Source organism: Pavona decussata, unplaced genomic scaffold (genome assembly GCF_977016875.1).
Source record: "Pavona decussata unplaced genomic scaffold, jaPavDecu1.1 SCAFFOLD_161, whole genome shotgun sequence".
Taxonomy (NCBI): domain Eukaryota; kingdom Metazoa; phylum Cnidaria; class Anthozoa; order Scleractinia; family Agariciidae; genus Pavona; species Pavona decussata.
In genome coordinates this window covers 1380729-1394103 of record NW_028145572.1, presented here as the reverse complement: position 1 = coordinate 1394103, position 13375 = coordinate 1380729, and the positions used below count along the sequence as shown (strand labels likewise).

General features: G+C 40.4%; 2 protein-coding genes across 2 annotated transcripts in view; both read right to left on the bottom strand.

The window, feature by feature from the left end:
* Nucleotides 1–577: 577 nt before the first annotated feature.
* On the bottom strand, nucleotides 578–3489 carry LOC146464648 (protein FAM136A-like). Its single transcript, XM_085129485.1, has 3 exons — nucleotides 3387–3489; nucleotides 1528–1668; nucleotides 578–892 (listed from the first exon to the last, which is right to left on the bottom strand). Exons 1-3 carry the CDS (start codon nucleotides 3474–3476, stop codon nucleotides 683–685), a joined length of 441 nt encoding a protein of 146 aa, XP_084985611.1. The 5' UTR covers nucleotides 3477–3489; the 3' UTR covers nucleotides 578–682.
* A 2223-nt stretch (nucleotides 3490–5712) lies between these two features.
* Nucleotides 5713–13375, bottom strand: part of LOC146464647 (uncharacterized) — a 28982-nt gene continuing 21319 nt past the window's right edge. Inside the window, exons 28-31 of the mRNA XM_085129427.1 lie at nucleotides 12813–12913; nucleotides 6563–6665; nucleotides 6119–6205; nucleotides 5713–6041 (exon numbers count right to left, since the gene is read on the bottom strand). Of these exons, the coding sequence (XP_084985553.1) occupies nucleotides 5850–6041; nucleotides 6119–6205; nucleotides 6563–6665; nucleotides 12813–12913 (483 nt within the window). The 3' untranslated portion in view covers nucleotides 5713–5849. The remainder of the gene's footprint in view (nucleotides 6042–6118; nucleotides 6206–6562; nucleotides 6666–12812; nucleotides 12914–13375) is intronic.

Below are 13375 nucleotides of genomic sequence, written 5' to 3'. Positions count from 1 at the left end.
GTTCACTTTAATCCAGGATTAGCTTGACGGCTAAAGCACCCAAAACAAAAGAAACGAAATGGATTGAAATCCACCAATCACAAATCACAGATGAAACAGTTTGAAACCACTGAAGTAAACTTTGTTGCTTCCTAAGACAACTACTAAATAAAGAGAACTGACCCAAGCATACAATGTAATCAATGGTTGAGTTTTTAATTTCACAGTTCACATTAATAAAACCTTCAGTTGCTGACAACCTGTGTCACATCAGGCATAAGTGAGCAATCAAATGGATTTGAGTCTTTGTGTGTATGTGGGACCCTTGTTCCTAACATGGTTACTTTAGCGTCAATTACTCTGGCTAGAAACGCTTAAAGTAGAAAAATTTCATGAGATTCTGGTAATAGGACATTTCCACTGTGGCGTCATTTGACTACAACTACCAGAATCCTTCAGTTTTTTGTTTTCTCATGCTAATTAGAGCTATTGTTCTTTGCTCTCCACTGGCATTACAAAATTTGAATTTGAAAAGGAAAACAAAATGAATTCTGGTAGTTGTAGTCAAATGACGCAATCATGAAAATGGCCTATTAATAAGTGTTATGTTTTACACTCACGACCAGCGTAAGTTGATTTTCTCAACTGTGTGATGAAAAAATCTCACTGGGAATTAAAGTTACCACTATTTTCAGTTCCAAGGCTACCTTGGACCAGGTTCTTTTACTTGAGACAAAACGTTCTTCATTCGCTCAAACATTTTTGGCACAAGTTCCAAGTGCGTCTTACAACACTGATCAATGCATGTGTTCAGTTCTGCTTGGTATTTGGTGAGCTCTGATTGAGTTGTATTTGGGCCAACATTGTCTTGAATTTTGTCTTGACACTGCTGCGCACAGCGACCAATACGGTCCTACAACAAAGTAACACACAATCAGTCAGAATGTGGGAGCCATATATTGTGCTGTTCCAGAAACTATCCATACAACCCCTAGGGAAGGTGTTTGGTTTGAGCTCCTCCCTCCCCCCACACAATCAGTCAGAATGTGGGAGCCATATATTGTGCTGTTCCAGAAACTATCCATACAACCCCTAGGGAAGGTGTTTGGTTTGAGCTCCTCCCTCCTTCCCCCCCCCCCCCCCCCCTCAGGAAATTACAGTTTAGGTCCATACTTTCCTTCAAACATTTTGATACCCCCCACCCCCTCAGAACTTCCAATGATCTTCAATGGGGTGGGTATGAATATTTTCTGGAACTGCACATTGCGATAGCCAAGAAGGAGAGCCAAGGAAGCAAGAGGGAAAAAATGTTCAAGTGAGTGGACCGGCAAAATGGAGACCTGGGAGAAACAGCCTCTCTTCAGTTCTCCCCTATATAAAGCTTATTTCACTCAAATTGTGTACTTGTGTGATCAACTTGTCTTTCACTCCACTCATCTGGTTTGCTCCCGCACTTCCTTAACTTGTTCTCTTGGCCTCTGAAAAGGAGACTGCTGGTAGTATATATATCACCTTTCATACAATAATAATAAAACTATTATTCTCTACCTGAAATCCAGTCAGCTCTTTACCAAGGTATTCTTGGATTTGTTGTATTGGTACAAAACACTGACTCATGCACTGTTGAACTTCATCTTTACTTGCAGCTAGATTTTCACAACATTTGGCAGCACACAGATGCGACTTGGCCTGTTTGGAGATATGATGGAGTAGTTTTGATCACAAACTGTCTCTCCACCAGTTCAATAAATTAATTCTAAGGTAAATAAGAGGCATAGAAGGCCGGGGGAAGTCCCATATAAAAGTAAGAGGGGGTGGGGAGGGGTATTGCATGCCAGGCTGTATTTTATGTGGGTTACACCAAAGATCTTTAGCGTGGGTTTCCAAATTGCTCAGCGTACTGGCCCACGATCGTGGTCTTTGGCACAAAGCGGCGTAAGACAGAGGTAATGCTTGGCTTTAAGTTACCTCGTAGGCTTAATGGCCTGGCCCCAGTTGTTCAAAGAGCGGATAACTTTATCCACTGGATAAGTCACTATCCAGCGGAGCAAATATACTCCACCTAACGCTTTTGGCAAGTTTTCCACACAATCCCATACTTAAATTTCACATTTGCTTCTACCCTATCCACAAATTATCGGGCTATCGGGAAAATCTTGCACACATTTTATCTGCCTGATAGCGACCTATCCGGTGGATAAAGTTATCCACTTTTTGAACAACTGGGACCTGATGAAAAATTATTTAGGTTTTTGAAAACTTGCACAATTCAAACAATGAAAGTTTTTGTCCAAAAATATCCAGGATTTCTCTTCTTGTGTAGGAATTAGAGTGTGCATAACATTTTCCTGGAGTTGGCCCTTCGGCGGCCGCTTGACGTGGAAGTTCGAAACTCTCGGCGTATGTATCTTCGACATGGGACGTACACGGAATGCACCCTGAGTTCTCAAGCAGTTTAAGGCCTGGGTTTGAAGGGTGTTCAGAAATTATGAATGATCCCCTATATCTTCGGTTTGTCTGCCTAGAACAGGATGAAATTTTCCCTGAATATTAAACTTGATGTTTTCTTTTGCCTTAACATATAATTTTGATCACGTGACATATCACGTGACCAAAAAATGAGGATTTCGTAAATCGGCGAAATGGCGGCGAATTTTCTTTATAAAGATAACTGAATTAGTGTTTCCGAAGCAGATTTTAAATATTTAACTTTCTACGTTTGGAATGACTGTCCTTAAGTTTTTAAATTGAAGAAATTAACGATCAAAGGTTGAATTGTGGACTAAAAAATGACCTTTGCCCTGATAATTTTTTTCTGGAGAACATTGGACGATCATTCCAAACGTGAAGCGATTGAGATATTTAATCTTTATTAGAAATGCGTTTTTGTTTGATGTTATCTCTAAAAACCGTCGCCTACCTGTCATATCTTTGCTTTTTTCACAAAAATGATCACGTGACATGCCACGTGATCTATAGCACTACTTATTATGCTTAGAAATTTTCAGAATGATGAGATCTTTTTATCTTCCAAATTTCAGTTCAGTGCCATTGAATTTGTTAAAGTTATCTAGAATAAACCATTTTTCCTCTTAAAAGCCCTTGACCCAGGCCTTAAACTGCTTGAGTTGCATGAAAGTATTTTCATACTAAGTCGTCGTGAGATGATGTTTAATTAACATTTGCCGACAGCGTGATAATAAAGAGCATACAGCGTGTGATTACATTAGTAGAGAGAACCATATGCAGTGACAGCTAGCTGCATAGGAACTCATTTCTCTTTAGATATCATTATGATACTCAAGCCAACATATAAACGATAAGCCTAACGTTGTTGCATGGAGAGTATTTTTAGCTTTTTATAATGGTTTTTAAAGGCAAAGTACAGCACTTTATTTACCACTTACCTGGAGCCCTCTTAGTTCTTCTCTTTCTAGTTTTTCAATCGATCTCTCAACTTCTTCTTTCACACGTGTTTGAGCCGCGCTACCCGCCATATTGAAAATTTTGGCATAAAGAGACTGGGTACGATTGTTTCAAAAGAAAACGTCCAGGGGAAGGGGGGACGTCATAGCACCCCGGGATTGGGGGGGGGGGGGGGAACTTCCTTATAAGAGGGTTATGGGGATTTGCCGCTGGATGGGGTCGCATTTCACGACTGGATTGACTATAATGGGGTTGCATTTTCAATAGAGTTACTAGAATGGGGTCGCACATTTTCGGATTTTTGGGGTAAGAAAATTCTATTACGTAGGGAGTCAAAATGGTCTCGGCTAAAAAAGTCAGAAAGTTGTTGTTTATTAAATGTAACAATCACCTCGCATTACATTCCGTTCTTGAAACCACAACTTTAATAAACCAGCTACACAATAGCACAAAAACACCGGTCCAGACCAAATTAGATGCATAAACAGAAAGTGACTTTAATAGTTGGGATCGCGAAAATTACATTTTCCCAAAAGTGACTAAGATGGGGTCTATAACTTGCCACAAAATAGACTATAATGGGGCAGGGGCTATGAGAGGCCAGCGGCACATACCCAGCAAAACTGAACCCAAGTACCCCCCCCCCCCCCCCCGGATAGCACCATGACCATTTTCCGAATTTTAATGCTGTATGGGAATCTTTAGTGTAAAAATCATGCTAACAAGTTAGCTTTCTTGGTCTTTGTTTGTGGGTCTTGTTTTCTCGACACCCATTTCACCGGTCTCCTAATCGCGATGCTACCGCCATGTTTGTTGCCTGAATCCCCTCCCCACCCTGGCCCGCTCCGCCATAAAGACGGTAAGGACAGTAATCGGACAGTCGGCAGACGGATGAAAACTCGGAGAGGTGACGTTACCAGCGAAACTTTTTCAAACTTTAAAGTGCCCCTAACCCTTCAATTTGTTTTCTTTTGGTAGATTTCCGTATCTTTCAAGAACCCATTTTCGAAAAAAAATTTGAGAAATATTGAATCCTTTTTTTTTTACGAGCGCTAGAAGTGAAGGCAGTCTTGTCGATATTTTCACCTATCGTTCGCATTAGTCCCCCACTCGGCCAAATATTGAGCGTGACGTAAGAAAAGGACATCGTGCAAAAATAATCGAAGATTCGCGGTAATGCTTCCAGTGCAAAAATATCCGAAGATTCGCGGTAATACTTCAATTGTAAACAGAGAAAATGGTTGAAAAATGTGTGGTTTTTGGATGCAGCAACTCTCGAAATGTAGAGAAAGGAATCAGCATGCATAAGATTCCTTCTGAATCCTTCTTGTGTCCTTTTCTTACGTTACAGCTAAGAAAGTGTCAAATATCGGACGCTTCTCATTGGCTCGTTCCTAATGAGCCCACGAGACAAAAATTTGTCCAGCGGGGCTTAAAGCGCGCAAAAATTTAAAAATTTCAGTAACTTTTAGCGCTCGTAAAATAAAAAGGATTCATTATTTCTAAAACATTTTTTCGAAAATGAGTTCTTCACAGATATGGAAATCTACCAAAAGAAAACAAATTGAAGGGTAAGGGGTACTTTAATTTCTAGCGCTGAGTTCTTGATGTAAGGAGAAATCAACTTTCTTGAAGAAGAAATTCGTCGAAAATACTTCGGATAAAACACTGGAGCGGAAAAGACTCTTGAGAGGAAAACTAAGGATGACTGTGGACAGACGTATAAAAAATTGATATCAGCCTGTTTGGCAAAAAAGCAAATCCCACGTCAAATAATTCACATAAAACGTAAAATCGAAAAATGTATGTATTGTTCACCCAAAATACCTGGTAAAAATTTTTCTGTTAAAAGTTGGGGGATGTTGCTGGCCTGGAAAGCGTTCGATGGTTTTGGCTTTGGCGACTACCGGTAGATCAGTTGCTCTCCCATTTCAAATCCCGAGGAATGAATCATTCCCATGAAATCTCTCGGAGAAATAACCGATCAAGTGGTATGTAATGGCGCAATAATGAGCCACGAATTGGGTCCATTCTCTTTCATGAAAGTACCGTCCTCGGCGTTTACTATCAAGATTTACACTGTTTTCAAACTCCTGAGTAAAAACAAGTACACTGTATCCACGAATATCAGGTTTTCTTAAGTCAGTTGATGAAGAAATTTGGCCACCGTAAAGACGAAGGGCGAACGCTCGAAACATCAGCCCTCGGTGGCCAAATTACTTTGTCAAACCAAACATTCGCTTCCAACTGAATCCCCCACCGGCACAGCACCACAGTTTCTTTAGAAACTAACCCCCTTATGCAAGATTTTTTTGTCACAGCAGACGTTGATTTTATTGCAAACTCATTCTTGACAAACCATCCACACTTCTAAAAATAATATTTACAAGAACAGCCAACTGCGTTAGCGGTTCAGAGGTAAAATCGTTTAATTTAATTACGTGCTATACATGCACGATATCTACTAACGAAGGCGTGGAGACGTTCTTCTCTCGTCTGCGCAGGCCTAGTTCATCACGTGATGCAGTCAGAGCCTCGATTGCACGTTGCCTTCTTAGTTTCTTTTCCCATTGAAAAGCAAGGTCAGCGGCTTCTGTGTGATCGGACGACGCATCCCGCTCGGGCGGTCGGAGGCCCTTCAAAGAAACAAGAAAAGCTTTAGTCAGTTCAAGGATTACTTTAGGTTAATATTGAGACACGTTTTTCACGTTACCTTCACACAAGCGGCCTCGGCTGCTTTGAGAGTTTTGACAACAGCTTGCATAAGATTTTGAGCGTTTTTTACCAGCATTGCATCCGCCTGGAAGATAAAGCATACAAACGATCAAATTATTGAACAGACAATGACTTGATAAATCGTCCAACTTTCGGTTGATAAAGTTACGTAACAGAAATTGTACTAACGGAATTATAAGGAAAAACGTTAACATCGATTTGGTTTTCTACTTATTCAGCAAATCAAAGAGTACACTGTTGCTACGACAAACCATCGACAAATAAAAACAAAACTCAGTGAACCTTTGCTTGTACGCTTTCGCGTTTGCCACCAGTTACATGACTTTCCTTCGCCCTGTTGGGCCTGATGTAATAGCAATACATAGGTATTAATTCTATGACAGTCACTTGAAAACTCTTTCCAAATCAAAGTTAAACATACCGATATGTCCGAGGGAGTCGCTGCTTTAACAGATGATATGATCTTGAGCTGGGTGCTGATGGTTGGCAAATACTCCGCGTAATACAGCAGATCACTCTTACTTCTGCAGATAAACAACAACAGGGAAAAAAAGGTTCTGGAGGCTGACACACGTAAGCAACTTGTACAGTAGAACCTCGATTTAACAAAGTGAGAAGTGAGGGGGGGACCAGTTAGGCCTCTTTTTCGCGGGGGAATCTCATTAATACGCGGGGGCATAAATTAACACCGATGACGTCACCGCCTATTGTCTTGATTACTCATTATAGGATGACGTCATATTTAAGTTTAGTCTTACCAACAGGTTATGAACTGGTTTGACAGGTTGATCAATGATGTCATGCTCTATTTTTAACTTATGGCAGTCATGGTCGGTATTACCGGTTTGACAGGTTTTTGAAGTTATTTTTGGACACATGACATCATAAAGTATATTACATACATACTTTATTAAATTCTTAAAAATTCTTTTTTTAAAAAAAACGCTACGTTTTCCCGTGTTTCTGATATGCTTCAATAAATGATTGTAGATTTTTTTGCTCCACGGAAGATGAAAGCCCTTTGGCCTTTTGCAAGCCTACACTTGGGTAGTGTGAGGTCATTATTTTGCCTGGCGTTCCTTTGGTGAATTTTTGAACGGTGTTGAAGTCATTCTCGAAGATAACCGGGAGTTAGGTTGTTCATTCATTTGTATACAGTAGTCTATTTTCATTGTCCGTAAGCGTATGAAAAAGCGATTACTGCCAAGCACATTATTCACGAATTGTGAGTTTCAGTAATAATCATACATTTTCAGTGATTCTATTTTGGATGAATTTGATCGAGATTATGTGATTTTGTTGGTTATAACAGATGAAATCAGACATCAGACATCAGACGCGTGTTTCGATTCACGCACCGTTACTTAAGCTATTATGTTAATTAAGTTGAGCTTTGTCGGGGATTAAACAGTAAAAACAGTCTTTTGTTGTCTTTTGTTTACCAGATTGCTCCGAATAAGAATATTATTACGGTTGATCGATTCCTGGCTGCTTAAATTAATTTGCATGTTATGTTTGGCGCGCACTGAAAAAAGTAAACACGGTCAGAATTTACTGAAAATTCTTTATTTAAATCTTTCAACAATTCGAGTACAAAGCAAAGTTCTTATGACAGCGTTAATCATCTTTATCCTCGTCATCGCTAGGGGGATAGAATGTCATTTTTGATGTCCTTTCATCCTTGTGTGTGATCGCTCCACAATCATAACATCGACGGAGAGATTCCTTGGCGTGCTTTCGTTCAAGAGGAATCTTGTGATCACATATAGGGCAAACTTTACAGTTATCTTCCCAAAAGCACTTAGGACATTTCATGACTACGGTATCATATCCATGTGAACTGTTGCAGTGTCGGCACGGATCATGAACTTTTGCCTGAGCTATCGTTGAATTTTCAACTGAGTCACTACTATTCTCGGCCTCTTCTTCTTCCCAATCACTTTCCAGGCCGCTGTTATGAGACTCTTCAGGTTGGCTATTTTCAGAACTGCTTTCCTCCTCTTCACTGCTGTCCGACAAGTTTTCATCATTAGCCTCATTACCTGATTCGTCCTCTTTATCCTGGTATCCTCTTTCTTTTTCTAACAAATCGCTTAGAAGTTTTTTATTTTTGATCAGTCGCTTATTCACTCCGAGCTCTGCTAGTCCATCTAGGAAAGTATTGAGCGCACGGGGTTTGGCGACATCTTCGTTATGAGGGAGTAACACATACTCGACCAGCTCTGAGATGTTTGTTACTGGTATTGCGCGCTGGTTTCGGAGTAACAGTCCACTAGGTGTCCAGAACAAGATATTTTTAGAAGCAGCCATACTATGCAATAGTTCAGAAGCGTGCTTTCTGGAAACGGCGTTGGAAAGGTTGTTCAAGACATCTTTTATTCTTGGTTCTTCATTCTCGCTTTCATCATCAGAACTTTCGCTTTCTTCATGTTCACTCTCGTGTTCTTCTTCAACCAAATCTATCTTTCTCTTCATATTGATCAGCACTCGTTAAAAGAGAGACACAAATGACCAAATTTCAGAATCCACGGTCTCTTTTATAACATAAGATACCACAAGCTACTAATTGCAGGGGTCAGTAATTCTTGTATAAACCCACTGCCCTCTTGCACAAGGATGTGTTTCTTTGTCTTGTAAGGAACATTTCGCTGAGCAAGATTTAGAAGAGCATCCTTATGCGAACGCAATATGGCCCTAACTTCTTCAGACACTGGTATGTTTTCTGTAAGTACGTTATAAATAACTTGCAATAACGCATGCAACTGTTGTGGAGTAGCTGTTCTCAAGAGAAACTGACGCTGCTTGGAAGGGCAATCAGAAAGGAGCTGAAGGAAACCTCGGTTGTTCTTTACAACGCGAGACATGATCATGGAATGAGTTTAAGAAAGTAAGTTCCCCCTTTTATTGTGTAGGGTGTGGGAGAAGCAATAGACTTGAGGAGAAGGAAAACACTAGAAATAAGGAAGAGGAAAAACAATAGAAGGATGAAGGAAGAGGAGGAGAAGGAGGAGGAGGAGGAAGAGGAGGAGGAGGAAGAGGAGGAGGAGGAGGAGGAGGAGGAGGAGGGGGAGGAGGGAAAATAACAGAATTGAGGAGGAGGAGGAGGAAAAAACAACAGAATTGAGGAGGAGGAGGAGAAGGAGGAGGAGGAGGAGGAAGAGGAGGAGAAGGAGGAGGGAAAACAATAGGGGTTAATTCTATATAAATGTGACACATTCGATGTCTTTTTCAGTTCACGTTAAGTCTTCACTGAGTTGACAAGAGTTGGTTCTGTTCTTTCTGCGAAAAATCCTTTAGTAGAAAAGATAACATGCAAAGACATATGTTTAATAAGCACAACGAGTCGCCGAGTTTCACACCATTCAGAGCTATGCCGTTTTCTCCAGAAAAATGTCAGCGGTTTCGCTTCCAGCATCCTTTTACTTCCATGATTGCCGGGATGACGGGGTCTGGAAAAACGGCCTGGGTTCGATCTCTATTGCAACAAGCTTCAGAGACAATTCACCCTCCCCCGGAGAGGATCGTTTGGTGTTATTCACAATGGCAGCCTGCGTACACAGAAATGCTAGTCCCCATGCCACATATTGAATTCGTCAAGGGCATTCCTAAGGCTTTGGAGCAGGATTCCTATTTTAATGTAAACACACGGAATTTGATCGTGTTTGATGATCAGATGATTGACGCCAGTAAAGACAAGCGAATTGTGAACCTCTTTACTCGTGGTTCTCATCATCGTAATCTCAGTGTGATTTATATCGTGCAGAATCTATTCCATCAGGGAAAAGGTAGCCGCAGCATAAGCCTTAACAGTCACTACTTAGTCCTTTTCAAGAACCCCCGGGATAAACTTCAAGTGCTGACCCTGGCGAAGCAAATGTATCCCGGCCAAACGGATTTCTTTTTAAATCAGTACGAAGAGGCTGTGAAAAGACCTTTTGGTTATCTGTTGATTGATCTGAAAACCACTACCCAAGACAACTGTAGATTGCGAACGAACGTTCTACCTAGCGAAGAACGATTTGATAACGTAGCGGTACCGGACAATATCTCGCAGGAACTACTACAGTACCTCAAACAACAGAACGTAATGACTCCCCCAGTAGTTCCAGTAATGAAGAAATTACAAGATTCAATGGATGGTCTTCTCTCACGATCAGACCTTGGAGATGACGAAAGAGCAAAGCATTACATGCAGCTGCAAAACAAGTATTTGACGTTTAAACAACAGTTGAATTCCAGACTCAAAGAATCAAATCTACCCTACTCTGAAGAACAGAGACAAATTTCTAGCAATCTAATGCCAGATCAAGAACCAGTGACTGTACAGGCGGCCGCTGTCCAAACGCCCATGGTTATACAGGCGACCGCTGCCCAAGAACCAATCGCAACACAAGCGACGCCCGCGGAAGCGTCACTTCCCTCGTCCATCTTAACACCCCCTCCCACAGTACCCTCACCTACGCAGAAAAGAAAAAAACCACCTCGAATTCGGTTTAAAAACTACCTGGATGATGATGATCGTCCCTCAAGAAGATCCCGGCGAACTCACAGAAATCATCCATATAAGGCTTCTCAAGAGGATGAATTTTAATTAAATTGTGGCGCAATCACACACAAGGATGAAAGGACATCAAAAATGACATTCTATCCCCCTAGCGATGACGAGGATAAAGATGATTAACGCTGTCATAAGAACTTTGCTTTGTACTCGAATTGTTGAACGATTTAAATAAAGAATTTTCAGTAAATTCTGACCGTGTTTACTTTTTTCAGTGCGCGCCAAACATAACATGCAAATTAATTTAAGCAGCCAGGAATCGATCAACCGTAATAATATTCTTATTCGGAGCAATCTGGTAAACAAAAGACAACAAAAGACTGTTTTTACTGTTTAATCCCCGACAAAGCTCAACTTAATTAACATAATAGCTTAAGTAACGGTGCGTGAATCGAAACACGCGTCTGATGTCTGATGTCTGATTTCATCTGTTATAACCAACAAAATCACATAATCTCGATCAAATTCATCCAAAATAGAATCACTGAAAATGTATGATTATTACTGAAACTCACAATTCGTGAATAATGTGCTTGGCAGTAATCGCTTTTTCATACGCTTACGGACAATGAAAATAGACTACTGTATACAAATGAATGAACAACCTAACTCCCGGTTATCTTCGAGAATGACTTCAACACCGTTCAAAAATTCACCAAAGGAACGCCAGGCAAAATAATGACCTCACACTACCCAAGTGTAGGCTTGCAAAAGGCCAAAGGGCTTTCATCTTCCGTGGAGCAAAAAAATCTACAATCATTTATTGAAGCATATCAGAAACACGGGAAAACGTAGCGTTTTTTTTAAAAAAAGAATTTTTAAGAATTTTTTAATTCATGGTTTTTTTTTATTATCGTATTTTTTTTTTCTCTCTATATTATCATCCAAATGTAAATAGTTTTCATTATTATTATTTTTATTTTCATGTATGACAGAAAAACCCCCCAAGGGGAGCTATACAATAAAGTATGTATGTAATATACTTTATGATGTCATGTGTCCAAAAATAACTTCAAAAACCTGTCAAACCGGTAATACCGACCATGACTGCCATAAGTTAAAAATAGAGCATGACATCATTGATCAACCTGTCAAACCAGTTCATAACCTGTTGGTAAGACTAAACTTAAATATGACGTCATCCTATAATGAGTAATCAAGACAATAGGCGGTGACGTCATCGGTGTTAATTTATGCCCCCGCGTATTAATGAGATTCCCCCGCGAAAAAGAGGCCTAACTGGTCCCCCCCTCACTACTAAAGTGCCAGGGTACTAGGAAAATTGGTTCGTTATATCGAGGTTCTGTTGCATACATTTTTAAAGGCCGGGCTAAAGAGTATCGTTCGTTGTACCGAGGCCTTCGGTATATACAGAGGTTCGTATCGATTTGAAATCGAGGTTTCACTGTAAATAGTTCTCGAAGAATAAAGGGAGTAGAAAAATTGCAATACAATAGAATACTAATCCAAAACAAATAAAAAAATAAAATAAATACCAAATGGAAACTTCAGTGGAAATCCACAGATGACTATTCTAGCCATTGTTTCCTGACCGAATTGTAACTTTAAAGTGTTGGTTTTTGTGGAGAGAGGAACAACCGGTGTTACCCGGCGAAATACACAAACTGCCAGAAAATGTTTGGTGACCGAAAAACTGTTTTACCAGAAATTAGAGTAAGAATATTTTTGAAAATTTGAAACTTTGAAAACTTTACAGTGTTAAGTAACGCACCACTTTTCGGGTTCCAAACAGGGGTTTTGAAAAATGGGCGCTTGAAACGAGAACCAACAACAAACTCAACCCACAAATGGCGTCAACTCCAGAAATCGAACCCGGGCCACAAAGCTCCTCACCAATGCACCATCCCTGCTCCCCGTACAGGGTTATCTTTCATCTCTTTGCTAGGTTTTGACAACAGTTGGCCAGCATCTAATTGCCCGACATGAGGCCCGATGCGCATGGGGCTTGAACCACCAAACTTTCGACCACTGAACCATGCAAGAATTGAACCACAACGACAACAATTAACTATAGTTTACATACAATTATGTACAACTACTAAATGCTGAAAAATAGAGCCGAAGGGAAAAAGTTCTGTTTCTTCTGCCTTACCTTTCGTCAACACTCTGCTCGGCGATAACATGGGCAAACTTCAGGACAAACATGGCGTTGGAAGCGATAGCTTTTGCCGTGTTAATCATCTCCATTTTATTCTGTCAAAAACAAGAATAATAGAACTTGCTGCAAAATTGTACAAGACACCTCAAAAAGCGAGGTTGACAAACAGCAGCAACAATGAAAATAAATCTCAATATGGACAAGCGACAGTTCTACCTTTGATAATTTGCAAAACCGCTGTTAAAAATCTGGTCCTAATTTTAGGCAACTGCCTCTGGTCCCTGCCTTACACCTTTATGAAGGGCAGGTGCCCACAAATGGAGCCTTTAGCTTTATTAATTCCTTGAGTCCACCCTTTCCCGAGTAAATTTATTTTCATGAACTGCTTTTCCTGCGAAAAGGTATGACATATGACAATTGCCGTTGCTCTTCTTTGATTGGCTATTTAAATTGTGGGCGTCCCCAAGGTCCCCTGAGACCCGTCCTAAAAATAAATCTACTCAGCGAAGGGTTGACTCCAGTGCTTAGTATGAGATAGAGGCTCAAGATCATGGGCT